Genomic DNA, 14,620 nt, shown 5'->3' on the forward strand with positions numbered 1-14,620 from the left:
AATTCCTCTTAACTTCCCTTATAGTGGCGATCTATTTGGTACGGATCTGATTGGTATTTGCTTGATTGGCGTTATTTCGTTGATTGGTGCCTGCTACAAGTAAAGGACGTGATTGTTTCCTTGTTTGTGGTGATCTGATTGGTACATAATACTACTTTGGTGCGCCTGCTGATCTGTTTGATGGGCGTTTGTGAGGTGATGAGCGGCTAGGATCTTCCGAATGTTTGATGTCAAAGTGTACACCATCCCCAACTGTAATATAATAGTAAACATTTACATGGAATAGTCGAAGTTGAAAAGATGAGAACGGCGTTGGAGCTGAGAGGCTTGCTGACGCTGCTGGGCAGGAGAACGACGACAACGACCAATATTACCTAACACCACTAGACAGAAGAACAATGACAATGGTGGCAAGTCATATTTTTTCAAATTACCTTGTTTGATGGACTGCCTTCCATCTTTTCTTTAAATTACCTAAACTATTGTTTCCATGGTTTGGTGGCTGCTACAAATTCCTCTTAACTTCCCTTATAGTGGCGATCTATTTGGTACGGATCTGATTGGTATTTGCTTGATTGGCGTTATTTCGTTGATTGGTGCCTGCTACAAGTAAAGGACGTGATTGTTTCCTTGTTTGTGGTGATCTGATTGGTACATAATACTACTTTGGTGCGCCTGCTGATCTGTTTGATGGGCGTTTGTGAGGTGATGAGCGGCTAGGATCTTCCGAATGTTTGATGTCAAAGTGTACACCATCCCCAACTGTAATATAATAGTAAATATGATGATGATTGCAAGCACAAAGTACAAAAACAGAGGAAGCACTTCGCCAGCAAGCAACCATGAAACAATCACAATACTGCATTTGACGTTCAAATAAGATTGATGTCACTGCGATTAAAGCTAAATGATATTACTCCGAGAGTATCTTATGATAACAATGTAATCTCAAGAAGTTGGACACTCGATCTATCATATGAGAGCATGTAAGGAAGAAAACTCGAGGGAGCCACAGTGCTAGTAATGTTGACGATAGACAACTTGGCGTCGGCAGCTGCCTTGGCAAAGCAACTGAAAGTATCCACATTCCGAATAACTGTGGCCATATAGGCAATGCGGCCTCCAGTTGCGCCCTTCTCAGATACTTCATCACTAGTTTCTTTGCTGGTTGCCGCTTTGACACTTGTGCGTTGCTTATTGTCTTCTCTAAGTAGCATAGAAAGTACCCGTACCAGGTGAGGCACACAGGACGGATTGTATATAATGTCTGCACCAAGACTGGCAAGAGATAGAGGTTAAATGAGAAGCTGAAGCATGTACAACAAGCAATTGTTTTGTTATCTGCTTTGGAAGTAGGCTACACAATTTTTAACTGGCACTCTTAAGGTTCCGCAGAATAGTTCTTATGTTTGAAATTAGTTTCAGGAACTCACAGCTTAACAAAATAACAAACTGAAAAATGAAAGCATAATAATGGTACAGAAATACAAAAGAAGTAGTGCAAAAAAGATATAAAATACTCACACTATATCTCTCTGGCAGCCCCATAAATCTTTATCAGACGCTTCTTCCCAGGAAAGATATTTGCACTCTACCTACATGCATGTCAGAATATAGTAAGATCAAAGTTTAGTGTAAAACTGAACTCATCCAAAGCGCAAAGGGAACATCTCCTTCAAGAGGCGGTTTTGTGGGCAAGGGCCAACCCTAATGTGAAAAATAAATATGGAATTCAGTGCATTATCACTCTTTCCAAGGGACAGAATGCTGGCAGTCCTGTTAATCTACAAGACACTATGCATACATTATCTAACAAAATGAGTTTGATCTAGGGCTAGCTATGCTATCCAATTACTGGATTGCTAAGATCGTCTATTTACAAACAAAAATCACACTGCCAATCTAAAATGCGCGATAATGAAAATATAGAAGCTGATATTTACGCAAGGAATCAAACAAACCTTATTATTGCTTTCTATTACTAGTTGAGAATCCTTTATGTATAAGCTGTTCATTTCCATGTTCGCCTTCATGTTTGCTAGAGTAGATACATCACCATCAGTAAGAATAACCTGCATCATTACACACATTTTGCATTAGATGTGTTTCTTGTCCCATAAATGTTTCACCTTGGAAAAATTTATGCACTTCGTTGGCATGGATAGTTCATGCATAATTATCGCTCATAGCTCAGATTGTCAAATTTGAAGAATTAAATATGGTAGCATAGACGCTTCACCAACTTTCATCAGGAATGACAGGAATATTTTTAATAAAGATCACTCCATGCAGAAAGATAACCATTTACTTGAATGGAGAGTGGCATTACAATCTTTCATACCTTGGAAGCACCAATGTAGTTAAGACATACGCCAACCAAACCAACACCAGAACCTAGCTGCTTATCATGATGACATAAGAAAAATAATCACACATTAAAGTTCACAATAAAAGTCATGCACCAGCTTTTACCCTTGATCCAGTTAGCCAGAGGACTAAGTCGTCACTATTTCCGGTATAAAAAAATAAATTAATTTCAACAAATAAACTAATTTCTCAAGGAAAAATATCAAGGGGAAACTGCACATAAAACATGGCAGTAATAAAAGCATTGACTTGATGAGGCTGTACCAACTACCAGGTGCTCACAATTTTCTGGCGCAAAAGGTATATGACAGCACGTGCACAACTACAAGTTGCATTATTACAATAATACTTGTATCGGATGCAAGAAAATACTTAAATACATGCAAATCGAGAACCTACAGTAGTTCTCTACAAAATAGACAAGACCTCGTCATCTGAACTTGCTAATTCTGCATAGGATATGCATATCAGTAAATAAAGATACAATATTATTTGACAGCAGAAAATAGAACTGTACAATTGCAAGGACGGGCAAGCAAGACCAGAACACATTCCATAAATATGAAGTGTTCATTTAAATCTAATTCTAAGTCAAGACTACAAATAAAGTACCCAGAAAAAAAAGACTACAAATAAACACTTTACCTCAAAGCAAGATTTTTTGGAGAAAAGTTCTGGGAATGAAAGAATGAACTCAGATAAAAATAAACTTGAGGGCCAAAGACAACACCTGAAATAGTAAAATGCCCACTGACATGAATGGATTACACGATATGAAAGTATCTCAACATAATATATAAACAAGTGAGTTCAACTGTTTAGAGCCATCATACCCTGTATCACCTTCAAGCATGTTAGTGGAGCATGATAATCGAGCAACCAAACTTACTGGATTCGAGGAAACATTGTCACCTGCATAAACATGTCTGTTACTAAACTGTTATAATTAAATAGCTATGGAAATCCAGCCAAAAAATTAAATAGGTATGGAAATATGTGAGAAAATTATTTCAGATTAACAACTCACATGTAGGCGAAACAAAGGATATATCCTTATAGATCTTGTTATCCATATTCAGCGAGGAGTTGTTCTACGCAGAGAAAGCGAAAGGAGATACTCTTGAGTATACAGTGTCAATTGAGTAGTGATTATTGAGATGCATTAAAATAATAGATCCACATACTGCTTTTGACAACATACACTGGCCCAATTCCTCATAGAGTTCATCAATCACAATATCTGACGATAATTCAGCCTCGGAAATAACCTTTTTAAGTATAGTTTCTACATAGGCATAATTTGGACTTTTCCCTACCTGCGAGAGTAGACAATGCTAGAGTTCAAACCAGCAGCGGGAAGAAAAATAGCAAGGAGTAACAAGAAAATCAGCATTACTGCAGTACATTCACAAGTGAATTAAATTTTAGTTCTACTGTGATTAGCTATAATTTTAGAATAATTAACAATTTCAGTTGGTAATTTTTCTGATCTGAAAAAGAAAAAGCCATTTACATTAGTTCCAATACAGTTCTCCAGAATAAAATTTTGAACGTGCGGCGTGACAGAACCTCCACCAGCTTTTCTGCATAATCCAAATTTAAGTAAATATCACCATAACGTTTTGAGGGGGGAAAAGCAATAGCTAATGCTCACACGCCGAAATTATGAACTGCAATTGAAAACGGAAGCTCTTGAACAACCAGTTTTTAGCAGAGCCGATTACTTCCACTTGCACATAGGTGGCTCAGGAGTTTTGTTAGGATCGCGGTAGTTCAGTACTCTACATTGAGCAATCTAGCGTGCTTTGGTGAGCTCATGTACATACCTGGCGAGGGTGAGGACGCAGGCGGGGGGCTCCAGGGCGAGGATGGCGAGTTTGAGGTGGAGCAGCAGCTGCTCGTCTCCCGCGGCAGCCATGGGCGGCGTGCAGAGACAGATTTGCGGCGCTTTTCGGAGGCGGCGGGGCGTGATGCAAGCAAGCCGCCGCCCGTGGGGATGGGGAAAAGGCTGTCTGACTCGCAGCAGCAGTAGTAGCCGGCGGCGGTGACTCTTTTGCCCTTTTTAGGAAATTTTTCTTACAACCGGACTGACGGCCCAGGGCTGGACTCCTTTTTCTTTCAAGGGAGCACGGATATAAGCTGAGTTTTATACTCCGTAAAAGTTTAATACTCCCTCCGATCCATATTAGTTGCAACTAATATATGTGTATATAGACATATTTTAATTCTAGGTACACCCATACTAGTGTCGAGTAATATGAATCGGAGGGGCTCCAGCTCCTGTCTACGGTAAGCCCCAAAATTCTACTCAATATGGCCACAAATCCATGGCTTTTATCTGCAATTAGGGTTTTTACCGTGCAATTACTGTTGTCTCCATCGATTAATACTGCCTCCGATCAATAATATGTGCCATGGTTTTAGTTTTAAGGAGTACTTGTTTTATCGGTGGAATAGGACAGACAACGTGGTACTGTTTGGGTTAATGGCTTTGGGTTGGGGTTTTGGGTAGGGGTTAGAGTATGTTCAAATCTTTGTGAGACAGGGATTACAATCAAGTGTATGCGTGTATTTTCGTGGCTAGGAGGTAGCAACTATTTTTCAATTGAAATCAACCATGTGTTTACCTATTTTCTTGGCACTAGAAATTATAGGAGCTATGTTCAGTCAATGGTCATGTCGTATGGTTTGATGATGTTGATAGTGTCAGAACTCCCACGGAAAACGTATGTCGTGGGGTCTCAGCAGATCGACGGCATGGAGGGGCGGTAGTAATTTAGATAGCAAACACACCTCGCTATAACCTCTGTGAATGGACAGGCCCGAGAAGACATCCTTGGTCTGACAAGGAAGTGCAAGACGAACTGAACAAGATGCTGTACAAGGAACAAGGTACACGAAATCTGCGACATGAATCGAAGAGTGCTTTTCCAAGGAACACACTACTTCGAATTAACAAATGTTTCATAAGACTAGGAATGACAATGTGACATTTGATCTCAGAGAATTTGACAGCGACACCTAGGGGGATATCTGAATCTCATGCTATTTTGAATTTACGACTGCATCTTAACCTCAGACTACAATTTTTTTGGCCATTAAACATCAGACTAATTAACTAGACTCGTTGAATCAATCAGATCGTGAACCTCCGAGGCTCCGGATCTAACATTAACAAATCAATCAACTCAACTGTTTAAATCACTCTCTCGCGCGCTCTCACTGCATGGCTATTCCCCGGCCGACAGCCTGCTGATGGTGGCCGCTGCTGCGTGCTAACGACGGCGGCAGTGCTTGTCCACGATGCCAGCAAGCTCGTCCACGATGCAAGCGGCGGCGGCAGTGCTCGTTGGCGGCTGCGCGTCACACCGACGCCGTGAACATTGCCACCTCCTCATGCAGACAATATTCTCATGGATGGCACCTAATATATAATACTCAAAACCGACGAGCAACTGAATGTTATAGTCGACAAAACTGACATTGTACGCGGTTCCCGCCTTCTCTATTATTAAGTTTGCAATTAAATACACTTGACATTGTGCATTGCTATGCATTTGGAACATGATGCGATATTGATATCCTTTGAGAGTGAGCTGAATGTGGTGGACGGGGCGCTGTCCGTGATTTCGCAGACCGAATTGAAGCCTGCACGCACGTATTGTGTTTGTTCCTCGCGAATGCATTCATGTAGCCAGGTCTCAGGTGGCGCACGGTTTAAGATCCATGTGTTGTAACAGGGGTCCTGAGACTAATAGCAGTTCAATTAGAGACAAACATCACTGATAGTATTTCAAGTGAAATAATACAACACATCTTGTCTGCTAGTACAAACTACATGGTGGACGACTCATACTACATGGAGCATTTCATCTAAAAGATCTCTATTTAAAAGGAAAAATGAAATGAAAAACGAAAGACCATAATAAACCTAGCTTGCTCGACTAACTAAAAGAGCACTCACGCGTGCTTAAGAAGACTCAAGCAAGTTATCAGCAAGAACTTGAAGCGGAGTAGGCTCGAGGATGTGGAAGGAGCAGGTGAGATTTTTGTCCACTTTCATGACCGCACCGGCGTTGTCGCACTGGCCGGCGTAGTTGGGCGCGGAGAAGACGGTGACGAGCTTCCTGTCCGCGAACCACTCGTAGCCGCCCTGCTTGACCTCGTGCGCCCTGCACACCATGGCCAGCCCGTTCTTCTCCACGAACTCGGCCACTAAGTCAGACCCGAACGTGACGGACCTGCCCCTGGACGACTCGCCCCACCCCCACTCGTCGGCCGCGTCGGGGTCCGACCACAGCAAGTCGCACGCGAGGCCCTCGGAGGGGACTTGCGGCAGTGGGCGCTTGATTCGTCCTATCTGGTCCATGCTCTCAAGCTCCGGCGACAGGCCGCCGTGCACGCAGAAGATCTTCTTGCCGATCTTGTTTCCGACGAGCGCCGCCAGCGGTAGGCAGTTGAAGCAGCCGTTGATGATGTTCCAGCTCGCTTGCCCCAGTCCTCGTCGGTGGCACTCGCCCAGGAAGCCGAAGGAGCGGTTGACGGAGGAGCACTCGTGGTTTCCCCGGATGAGGAAGAAGGCGTCGGGGTACTTGACCTTGTAGGCGAGGAGGAGGCAGATGGTCTCGATGCTGCGGCTGCCGCGGTCCACGTAGTCGCCCAGAAAGAGATAGCGGTTGGTGTCGGACGGGGAGCCGGCGGCGCTGAATATGCGGAGGAGGTCGGAGTACTGGCCGTGAATGTCCCCGCAGATGTTGACGGGGGCGTCGATCTTCAGAAGCGTGGGCTGGGAGAGGAGGACCTTCGTGGCGGCGGCGCAGAGGAGCTTGATCTCCGCGTTGGTGAGCGGCGGATGGTCTTCCGGCGAGCTGTGCTCCGCGTCGAGGAGGCGCTGGATGAAGCCATCGAGCGCCTGCGCGTCCATGTCTGGTTTGATCGTTTTCCACGGAGATGGGAACCGAGAGCGATAGATTTGCTCTCTTTCGGAAGACACGACTTGATTGCTACTTATATAGCCTTGGGTGCACAGGCGGAGCACTAGTCCTAGTCGGATTATGAATCAAGTAAGATACCACGAGAACACTACTTCTGTATAGGTACGCGTAAAAAGAAAGTTTCATCTGTTTTCTTCGTACGAATTCCAGCGTCCGTCTCCCGATCGAATTCCAGCGCCCCTACGACTGCGTCTGTCAACCGACCAAGTGCGCGTCGATCTTCTTCCGACCTCACAGCGCACTGGCTGCATGGCCTTTTTTCTGGGCTGGGCGCCCCTTCTCTTCCCGGGCCTCTACTCGGAGTCTCGGACCCCTCTTGTACTTTCTGTTAGATTATAAGGTAATTTTCGTGTGTGTTTAATTACCGAATACAACATTAGAGATGCACAAGTATACTTAATCACACGCATCAGATTAAGCACATGCACCAGATCTGAACATGGAACAAGTAGCAGTGCAAGATAGGAGAAAAAAAGCACGTACATCGCGACCGGGAAGGTCGCACCAACAGCAACACCATCGCCATGGGGATTGTTGATGTCGCCCATGGTGTAGTCGGATTTATCAAGGAAGCAGTCGAACCGGCGAAGAAGAGCACGAACAGCAGCAAGCAGTCGTGCCGAGACACTCCCCAAAAAACTTACCGCCCGCCTCCCGGTGCAGGATCTCGACGGACGGGGTTTCAGAGGTCTGCTCTCCCGGGCGGCTGTGCACGCAGTCGCCGGGATGGGGAACACTAGAGAGTAGCGTAGCAAAAGGAACTTTTCGTGAGAGAGACAGACTAGAGAGTTCTGGGTGTGAGACTCCAGATCTGATCTCTCTCCTGGTATAGCCTGGGAGGAGAGCCGACCCAATCGCGTTGCCACGCGTAGAAACCTAGGGACACGCGGAGAGCATGCACATGCAGGTCGACACGTACCCAACTCAGTTGGTGCACCAAATAAAAATTTAGGCTTTCTTGAGTGTGTCTCGAACTTGAACTTGAGTCACGAAATGTGACGTGCGTGCGTGATGAGGCAAGGGGGGCGGGCGGAGGAGGAGGAGTGCGTGAGGACTCCTTCTATTCTCACTCACTTGGAAGGACTAGAACAGTATCCCTTCTATACCACTCCAACTCCCTCCCAACTAGCAATGTGGGACTAAACTTTGTCCTCCAAGGCTATCCCAAGCTGCCAACGTGATGGGCCTTGAGATTTCATGAATTGTAGCCTATATGGACTACCTTACTAGACTCCAACCCATCTACATCCAACACTTGCTTCTCACTACCGCTAATTAAATCTTTGCCGTGTTCAAGATATACATGGCAAAGAGGTTGCGAAACACAGCAAAGCCTTTGTTGTGTTTGACACACGGTAAAACGTTCACGGCATAGATTGGCACAACAAAGGGATTGTGCCGTGTATTTTAAGCCTATAGGACATGGCAAACCCCTGTGCCATGTGTACTTCCCTATGCTTGGCATAGAAAATTTGCTTGAGGGTTCAGGCGCTCGATTATTTGTCGTGTACCAAAATAGAACGCACGATAAAGTTTGCCACCCCTTTGCCGTGTGTCACCGTGGCTAGACCCACGAAAACACCCTTCCCTTTGTAGTGTGCTTCGTGGGCTTGGCCCACGGTAATGCCAAACACTTCGTCGTGTGTGGCAGTGGATAGGCCCACGGCAACGCCCTCCCCTTTGCCATGTGCTGCATGGGCTTGGCCCACGACAATGCCCGGCCATTTGCATCCCTTGCCGTGTATTTTTCTCTCTTACATTGCAATGATACATTGTAGGTCGAACATGCGTCTCTTAGGTCTACAGTTTCACGCCAAGCGGTAAAGACCATTTTGTTTCTTTGCATGCACACGACTAATGCCACAATTTTATTTAGTTTTTCTACTTTTCCCAAATCCCTACATTTCAAAAGGAAATATATATAATTTCACAATAATTTCACTTTACTCGCAAATATATGACAACAAATGATCCAGGTATGGTGCAAACAAGTTCAAAAGTCCGTCATTACATTATGCACGATGCAAACAATCCACACACTTCATAAATATTACAAATTCAAGTTTACAAGTCTATTATTGTGTCAAACATGATGCAAACAAGTTCATCAACAGAAACTCCACACGTTGCTGGCCACAACGGCGAATTTTGACGTCCTTGGTGCACATGATGGCCACAACATCAACAACAAAATAATGAGATTCACAATAGAGACAAGTTCAATGGCATCAAATTCTACAAGTATCCCACGTGAGAATAAATGGGACGAGTAAAAGGAAAAAAGCTACGACAATTAAAATGGGACAAGTAAAGGAACATAGCAATGTCAATTTGGACAAGTTCTATGGCATGGAATTCTACAAGTGGCTCACATGAGAGTAAATTCGAATTCAAGTTCAAGTTCTATAGCTATTTTTTCGTAGATACCATGAATCAAAATGGATAAAAGAACCTAGTAGGGCATGAGGCACAAGTGTAGGAGAACTAGCCTGTTCTCAGAGCTTCCTAGCCACATTTGGATTGTCAAAGATATACATACCTACTAGAGGAGGCGGTTGCAGGTTTTCGTCTTGATTTTCCAACCAACCAAGGGGCCCATTGTTGGATCCAAACAAAGGTTTTGCCTATCAAATGGACAACCGTGAGCATTACACAACAAGCACTAGACAGTAAGATGGAGAGATTGACACTTATTTTGCAAACACAACTTACGGTCAAGTTGGCATTAGGAGGAGGAGCAAGAGTAGGAAGAGTCACACCCTACGACAGAGAGGCCTATGAATCAAGCATGCACGTGTAAGATGAATGGAGTTAGCATCCGTCTTAAATACTATGAGCAAGAACTTACGGTCAAGTGGGCATTATAGCCTATACCATGTTCTTTTTCATCCACTCCATCATCTTGTGTTGCTGGAGAATCATCTGTACCTCCAGTCACCGAGCCCTAGCCTCGGCCTCCTCTCAAAGTCTATTTTCTCTCTCCACTTGAGCCTACATTTTATCATCGCAATGTCATGAATGTTGTAATGGAAAACATGTAGTGAAATGTAGATGACACAAGATGAAGAACATACACGGATTATGTCCATAGCTATAGTTGAAGGCATGAGAAGGGTCTCTACTCAATGCTTGGAGCATTTTCTGCCACGATGGAGCTGACAGAGAGATGGAATGGTCGTAGTATCGGTGGAGCCATAACCAACCCATAAGCTTCCATTCCTCTTGTCGTGTCCCACCAGCACGGAAACATCAGCGTCAAATGGAGCGAGGAGAGGGTCCACGTTAGGGTCATGCACCTCTGAGAACTTCTCGCAATACTTTGTGTCTCGGTGCTCGTTTCCACCACTCAATGTATAGGTTGTTTGTTTTAATGCATTTTTTTGTTCTATAAGCCTAAAAGTGAGGTTAGAGTATTTATGTCCTTCTAAATATCGTTGAGATTAATCTATGCATGTTTTTAACACAAACTCACTGCATATGGCTTCTATGTAATGTTTCCTACGTGATAATATATATGTAGTTTAGCTCATGGTGATAATCTGAGAGTTGTATGCAAATATTTATGGCTTTTTTTTTGCATTTATTAGAAGACATAAAATGGGTTTCTTAAAATAAAAGCCTTACACTCTATTTGTAGGTCCTATAAGTCATTAATACCCTAAGTTTAGTCTATGATTGAGTGGTTTGCTGCTAAATGTTGTATGTCTGGTTTTATGCCATGGTAGTGTGTTGATTGTCCCCTTATTTTTCTTCCGACGTTAGAACGCTTGCTGAGGAAAAAGAGGACACTACTGAAACCTTTGAAGAAGAAGACCAGGGACACATTGCTGACCAAGGCAAGCCATTTTTTTTGACACAAATACAGTAGGGAAAGGCTCCCTACTGTGTCATTTTCTATTAATATAAATGGAATATTTACAATGGGTTTATCATGAAGATAACCTTATTACAGACTCATAGAGTATCTAGCCATGATTGCATTCCTTCTCTAAGACTAGGCTTAGCTCTATGCATTGTAAGGGTAAAAGTGGCTTTAAACCTAGCCATACAAGTTTGGACATTAGGATATTTTGCATTAAAGATAGCATCATTCCTTTGATCCCAAATGCTCCAACAGCCTGCAATCATTATTTCCATGAGAAAACCCAGGGACAATCTTTGTTGCGCTTCATCAATCATATGATATAGGCTCATATCCACATTCCACTCCAATCCAAGTGCCCACCAAAAGCTCTGACTGAATGTGCATTCAAAGAAAAGATGCATAATTATTTCTTCTGGACAAGCTTCACAAAGTATACAATCAGAAAATTCCACATAAAAATTCTTGTGTTTCATCATATCCTTAGTATTAAGTCTGCCATTTAGTAGTAGCCAGAAGAAAAATTTATGTCTTGGAATACTGCAGGATTTTCATATTGCTATAATACTACTTGGTACTTCATGATTTCCAATTAGCTCTCTGTACACTTTATTTGTGGAAAAAGAATTTCCCCAATTGAATGACGAAATATCATGATCCCCGGTGATTTCCATGTTCAAGAATTCCTGTTCCAAACTGTGGAGTTCTTCATGTGCAATAGTACTCAGGGGCAACTAAAACATATCATATATATTTTCATTGGACATTTCCATAGCCTTATCAAAGATGATATTCTGATTTTTGGAAAAAGAGTGTAAGTGAGGGTATTCATCCTGTCTGATGGAATTATCCCAATTATCTTTCCAAAGTGCCACTGATTTTCCATTTTGAATGTCCACTGATGTCAACTCTTTGTATTTGTCCTGTAATGACAAGCAATCTCTCCACCAAAATGATGTCTTTGGTTTAATAGTCTGTGGGGTGCCTCTATTACTATAGTAGGCTTGCCAGATTAGATTAACTCATGGTATATCTGCATGATTATAGAATTTGTGCAAATTCTTCATAAGTAAAAAGCCTGATTTTGTACTCTGAGATTCAGAATCCCTAAGCCCCCCTAATCTTTTGGCCTACACATCATTTCCCAGCTTGCTAGGCATTTTCCTTGAATCTTATTTTCTCTGTCAGACCACATAAATTATCTTCCACTTTTTTCAAAGTGTACAAAGATGGTAATTGGCACCTTAAAAGAGCACATTGCAAACATTGATAATGATTGTATCACTGAATTTAATAGAGTAAGCTTGCCAGTGTATGACATCAGAGATGATATTCCAGATAACTTTTTATCAATCCTGGAAACTGTTGGCATGAGGTCAGCTATAGATGAGGCAAGCCATTTTATGATGCATATCTTTGATCCTATTGTCTTATCTTGCATTGTTTTACCGTTTTATAAAATTGCATGTTTATCTTTATTTATTATTGTGGGTGACTATGTCACTCGGATTTTTAGATTTCTACCCCGACGGGTGCTTCCACTCGTTCATACCTAATGGAGCATTCAATTAGTGATATGGTGCTTAACACCTTATTCTCTTTGTCGCGCCGTTTCAAAGAAAGCTGGACTATTGGTTAGGAGCCTTTTTGAAATGAGTTTTTGAAAACTGGTTTTAAAGAAAATGAGTTCTTTGAAAATCTTGGAATGGGGCATCCTACTCAAGTGAGTTTTTTTTATGAAAATAAAGGTTTTCAAAAAAAGGTTTTGCGAGGAAAAGTGAGGAAAAATGTTATATAAAACCCACGAAACCTGTGTAACTTCACAGATCCAACTTTACGGTGCAACCACAATTACCCTCGGGTGGGACGGGGCATAGCGAAGTAATTTGTCTCTCCTTAGTCTAGTTCCTCCAGGTGTAAGAGGTAGTCCGAGTATGAACACCTATCGACCATGGCCTTCCTAATGTTTCTGGAACACTTTTCCATTTCGTATAGATAGCAGGGGTACAACCTACGAGCTCCCTTTGAAAGATGCCCCATAGTTGGTCACGAAATTCTAGAGGGAGCTTGCTGGGGACTTTGCATCTCCTAGAAAAACAGTCCCTCGGACTCTAGCGTTAGGAGGTACCACTCTAGGCGGCATGTCCTGGGCTAAGGCAAGCAGGTGAAAAACTACAATCGGGTACTTATCATGACATATGTTGGTATGCAGCGATGGTGCCCACACGATAGGTATGTAGATATTGTGGGCAGGGCCGGCTTTGACCATAGGCGACCATGGGCAACGCCCATGGGCCACCGCCTGGAGGGGCCCCTCAACGCATCTGTCCTGGGGTATGATTAGCTAGAGACCGACCTTGGGAAAGGTCCGAACGTTCCCTGAGCAAAGCTCCGCGAGCGACGCGTGGCGCTACTCCCGAGCGCGTGGGCGCGTGGATACGTACATGCGTGGGCGCATGGGTACGTACGCAAGGGCCGCGACCGGAGCGCGCGCGAGTACGAACACGAACGAGCACGAATACGAGCCCGCGTGGAGAACGATGGCGCGTGAGCAGGTACGAGTACGGATCGATCGGGGTACCTAGCTTGCATGCATCATTGTGCTCCAGCTTTGACCAGTCAAGTACATATATACTATAAGTCACGATACAACACTGTATGCATGTTGTTTTTTATGGCACGTTCGACAGTTAGCTTGAGTAAGCTTGAGTACAGATAGGTACACGACACGAGTACAGTTACGTATGACACGCGAGTACAGTTATGTAGAAAGCACGAGTACAGTTACATACACGAGCGGATACAGTTACGTATGACACACGAGTACAGTTGCGTACAACGTAGGAGTACAGTTGTGCATAACACACGAGTATAGTTAAACAGACAGGCGAGTACAAGTACAGTCATGCACACGAGCAGCTACAATCACGCAGACGAGCAGGTACAGTCGCGCACACGAGCAGGTACAGTCACGCATACAAGCAGGTACAGTCGCGAACAACACACGAGTACAGTTGAACACACGAGCGAGTACAAGTCAAGTCACGCAGACGAGCAGGTACAAACGCGCATACGAGCAGGTACAGTCGTGAACACAAGTAAGTACATGTACAGAAGTACAGTGACGCACACGAGCAGGTACAGCGTAAGTACAGGTACAGTCCCGCACACGGGCGAGTACAGTTAGCGAGTAAAGGGAAAAATTGCACCAAATACACTAAAAACAGAAGTACTTATCAGTTGAAACACGAGTACAGTTAGGTACACACCACAGGTACAATCATAATATTATTGGAAGTACGAAAAAAAAGTATCTCCAAACCTATCAACATGGGATCTAGTTTTGAAGATCTCGACGCGAGGATCTCAAAAGTGAAAACGGTTCGCAATTTGGACT

The 14,620-nt window shown here is 43.5% G+C and overlaps 2 protein-coding genes across 2 annotated transcripts; both read right to left on the reverse strand.

Moving 5' to 3' along the window:
* Window positions 1-844: 844 nt before the first annotated feature.
* On the reverse strand, window positions 845-4,324 carry LOC124708591 (putative uncharacterized protein DDB_G0277003). Its single transcript, XM_047240273.1, has 10 exons — window positions 4,194-4,324; window positions 3,881-3,950; window positions 3,552-3,683; window positions 3,395-3,458; window positions 3,201-3,279; window positions 3,013-3,097; window positions 2,342-2,398; window positions 1,962-2,072; window positions 1,525-1,595; window positions 845-1,278 (listed from the first exon to the last, which is right to left on the reverse strand). The coding sequence occupies exons 1-10, from the start codon at window positions 4,283-4,285 to the stop codon at window positions 930-932; spliced, it is 1,110 nt and encodes a 369-aa protein (XP_047096229.1). The 5' UTR covers window positions 4,286-4,324; the 3' UTR covers window positions 845-929.
* A 2,013-nt stretch (window positions 4,325-6,337) lies between these two features.
* On the reverse strand, window positions 6,338-7,291 carry LOC124646729 (serine/threonine-protein phosphatase alpha-2 isoform-like). Its single transcript, XM_047186807.1, has one exon. It carries the CDS (start codon window positions 7,289-7,291, stop codon window positions 6,338-6,340), a length of 954 nt encoding a protein of 317 aa, XP_047042763.1.
* Between the last annotated feature and the right edge of the window lie 7,329 nt (window positions 7,292-14,620).

Source organism: Lolium rigidum, chromosome 4 (assembly GCF_022539505.1).
Source record: "Lolium rigidum isolate FL_2022 chromosome 4, APGP_CSIRO_Lrig_0.1, whole genome shotgun sequence".
Taxonomy (NCBI): Eukaryota; Viridiplantae; Streptophyta; class Magnoliopsida; order Poales; family Poaceae; genus Lolium; species Lolium rigidum.

Bases quoted from the DNA above. Each gene is read 5' to 3' on its own strand.
- LOC124708591 (XM_047240273.1), bottom strand. From the start codon at position 4,285: ATGGCTGCCGCGGGAGACGAGCAGCTGCTGCTCCACCTCAAACTCGCC. The intron at 2,399-3,012 runs GTAAAGTGTTTA...CATGATAAGCAG, and splicing joins CCAAAAAATCTTGCTTTGAG to CTAGGTTCTGGTGTTGGTTT. The intron at 1,596-1,961 runs GTTTGTTTGATT...ACATGCATGTAG, and splicing joins TAATAGAAAGCAATAATAAG to GTAGAGTGCAAATATCTTTC.
- LOC124646729 (XM_047186807.1), bottom strand. From the start codon at position 7,291: ATGGACGCGCAGGCGCTCGATGGCTTCATCCAGCGCCTCCTCGACGCG.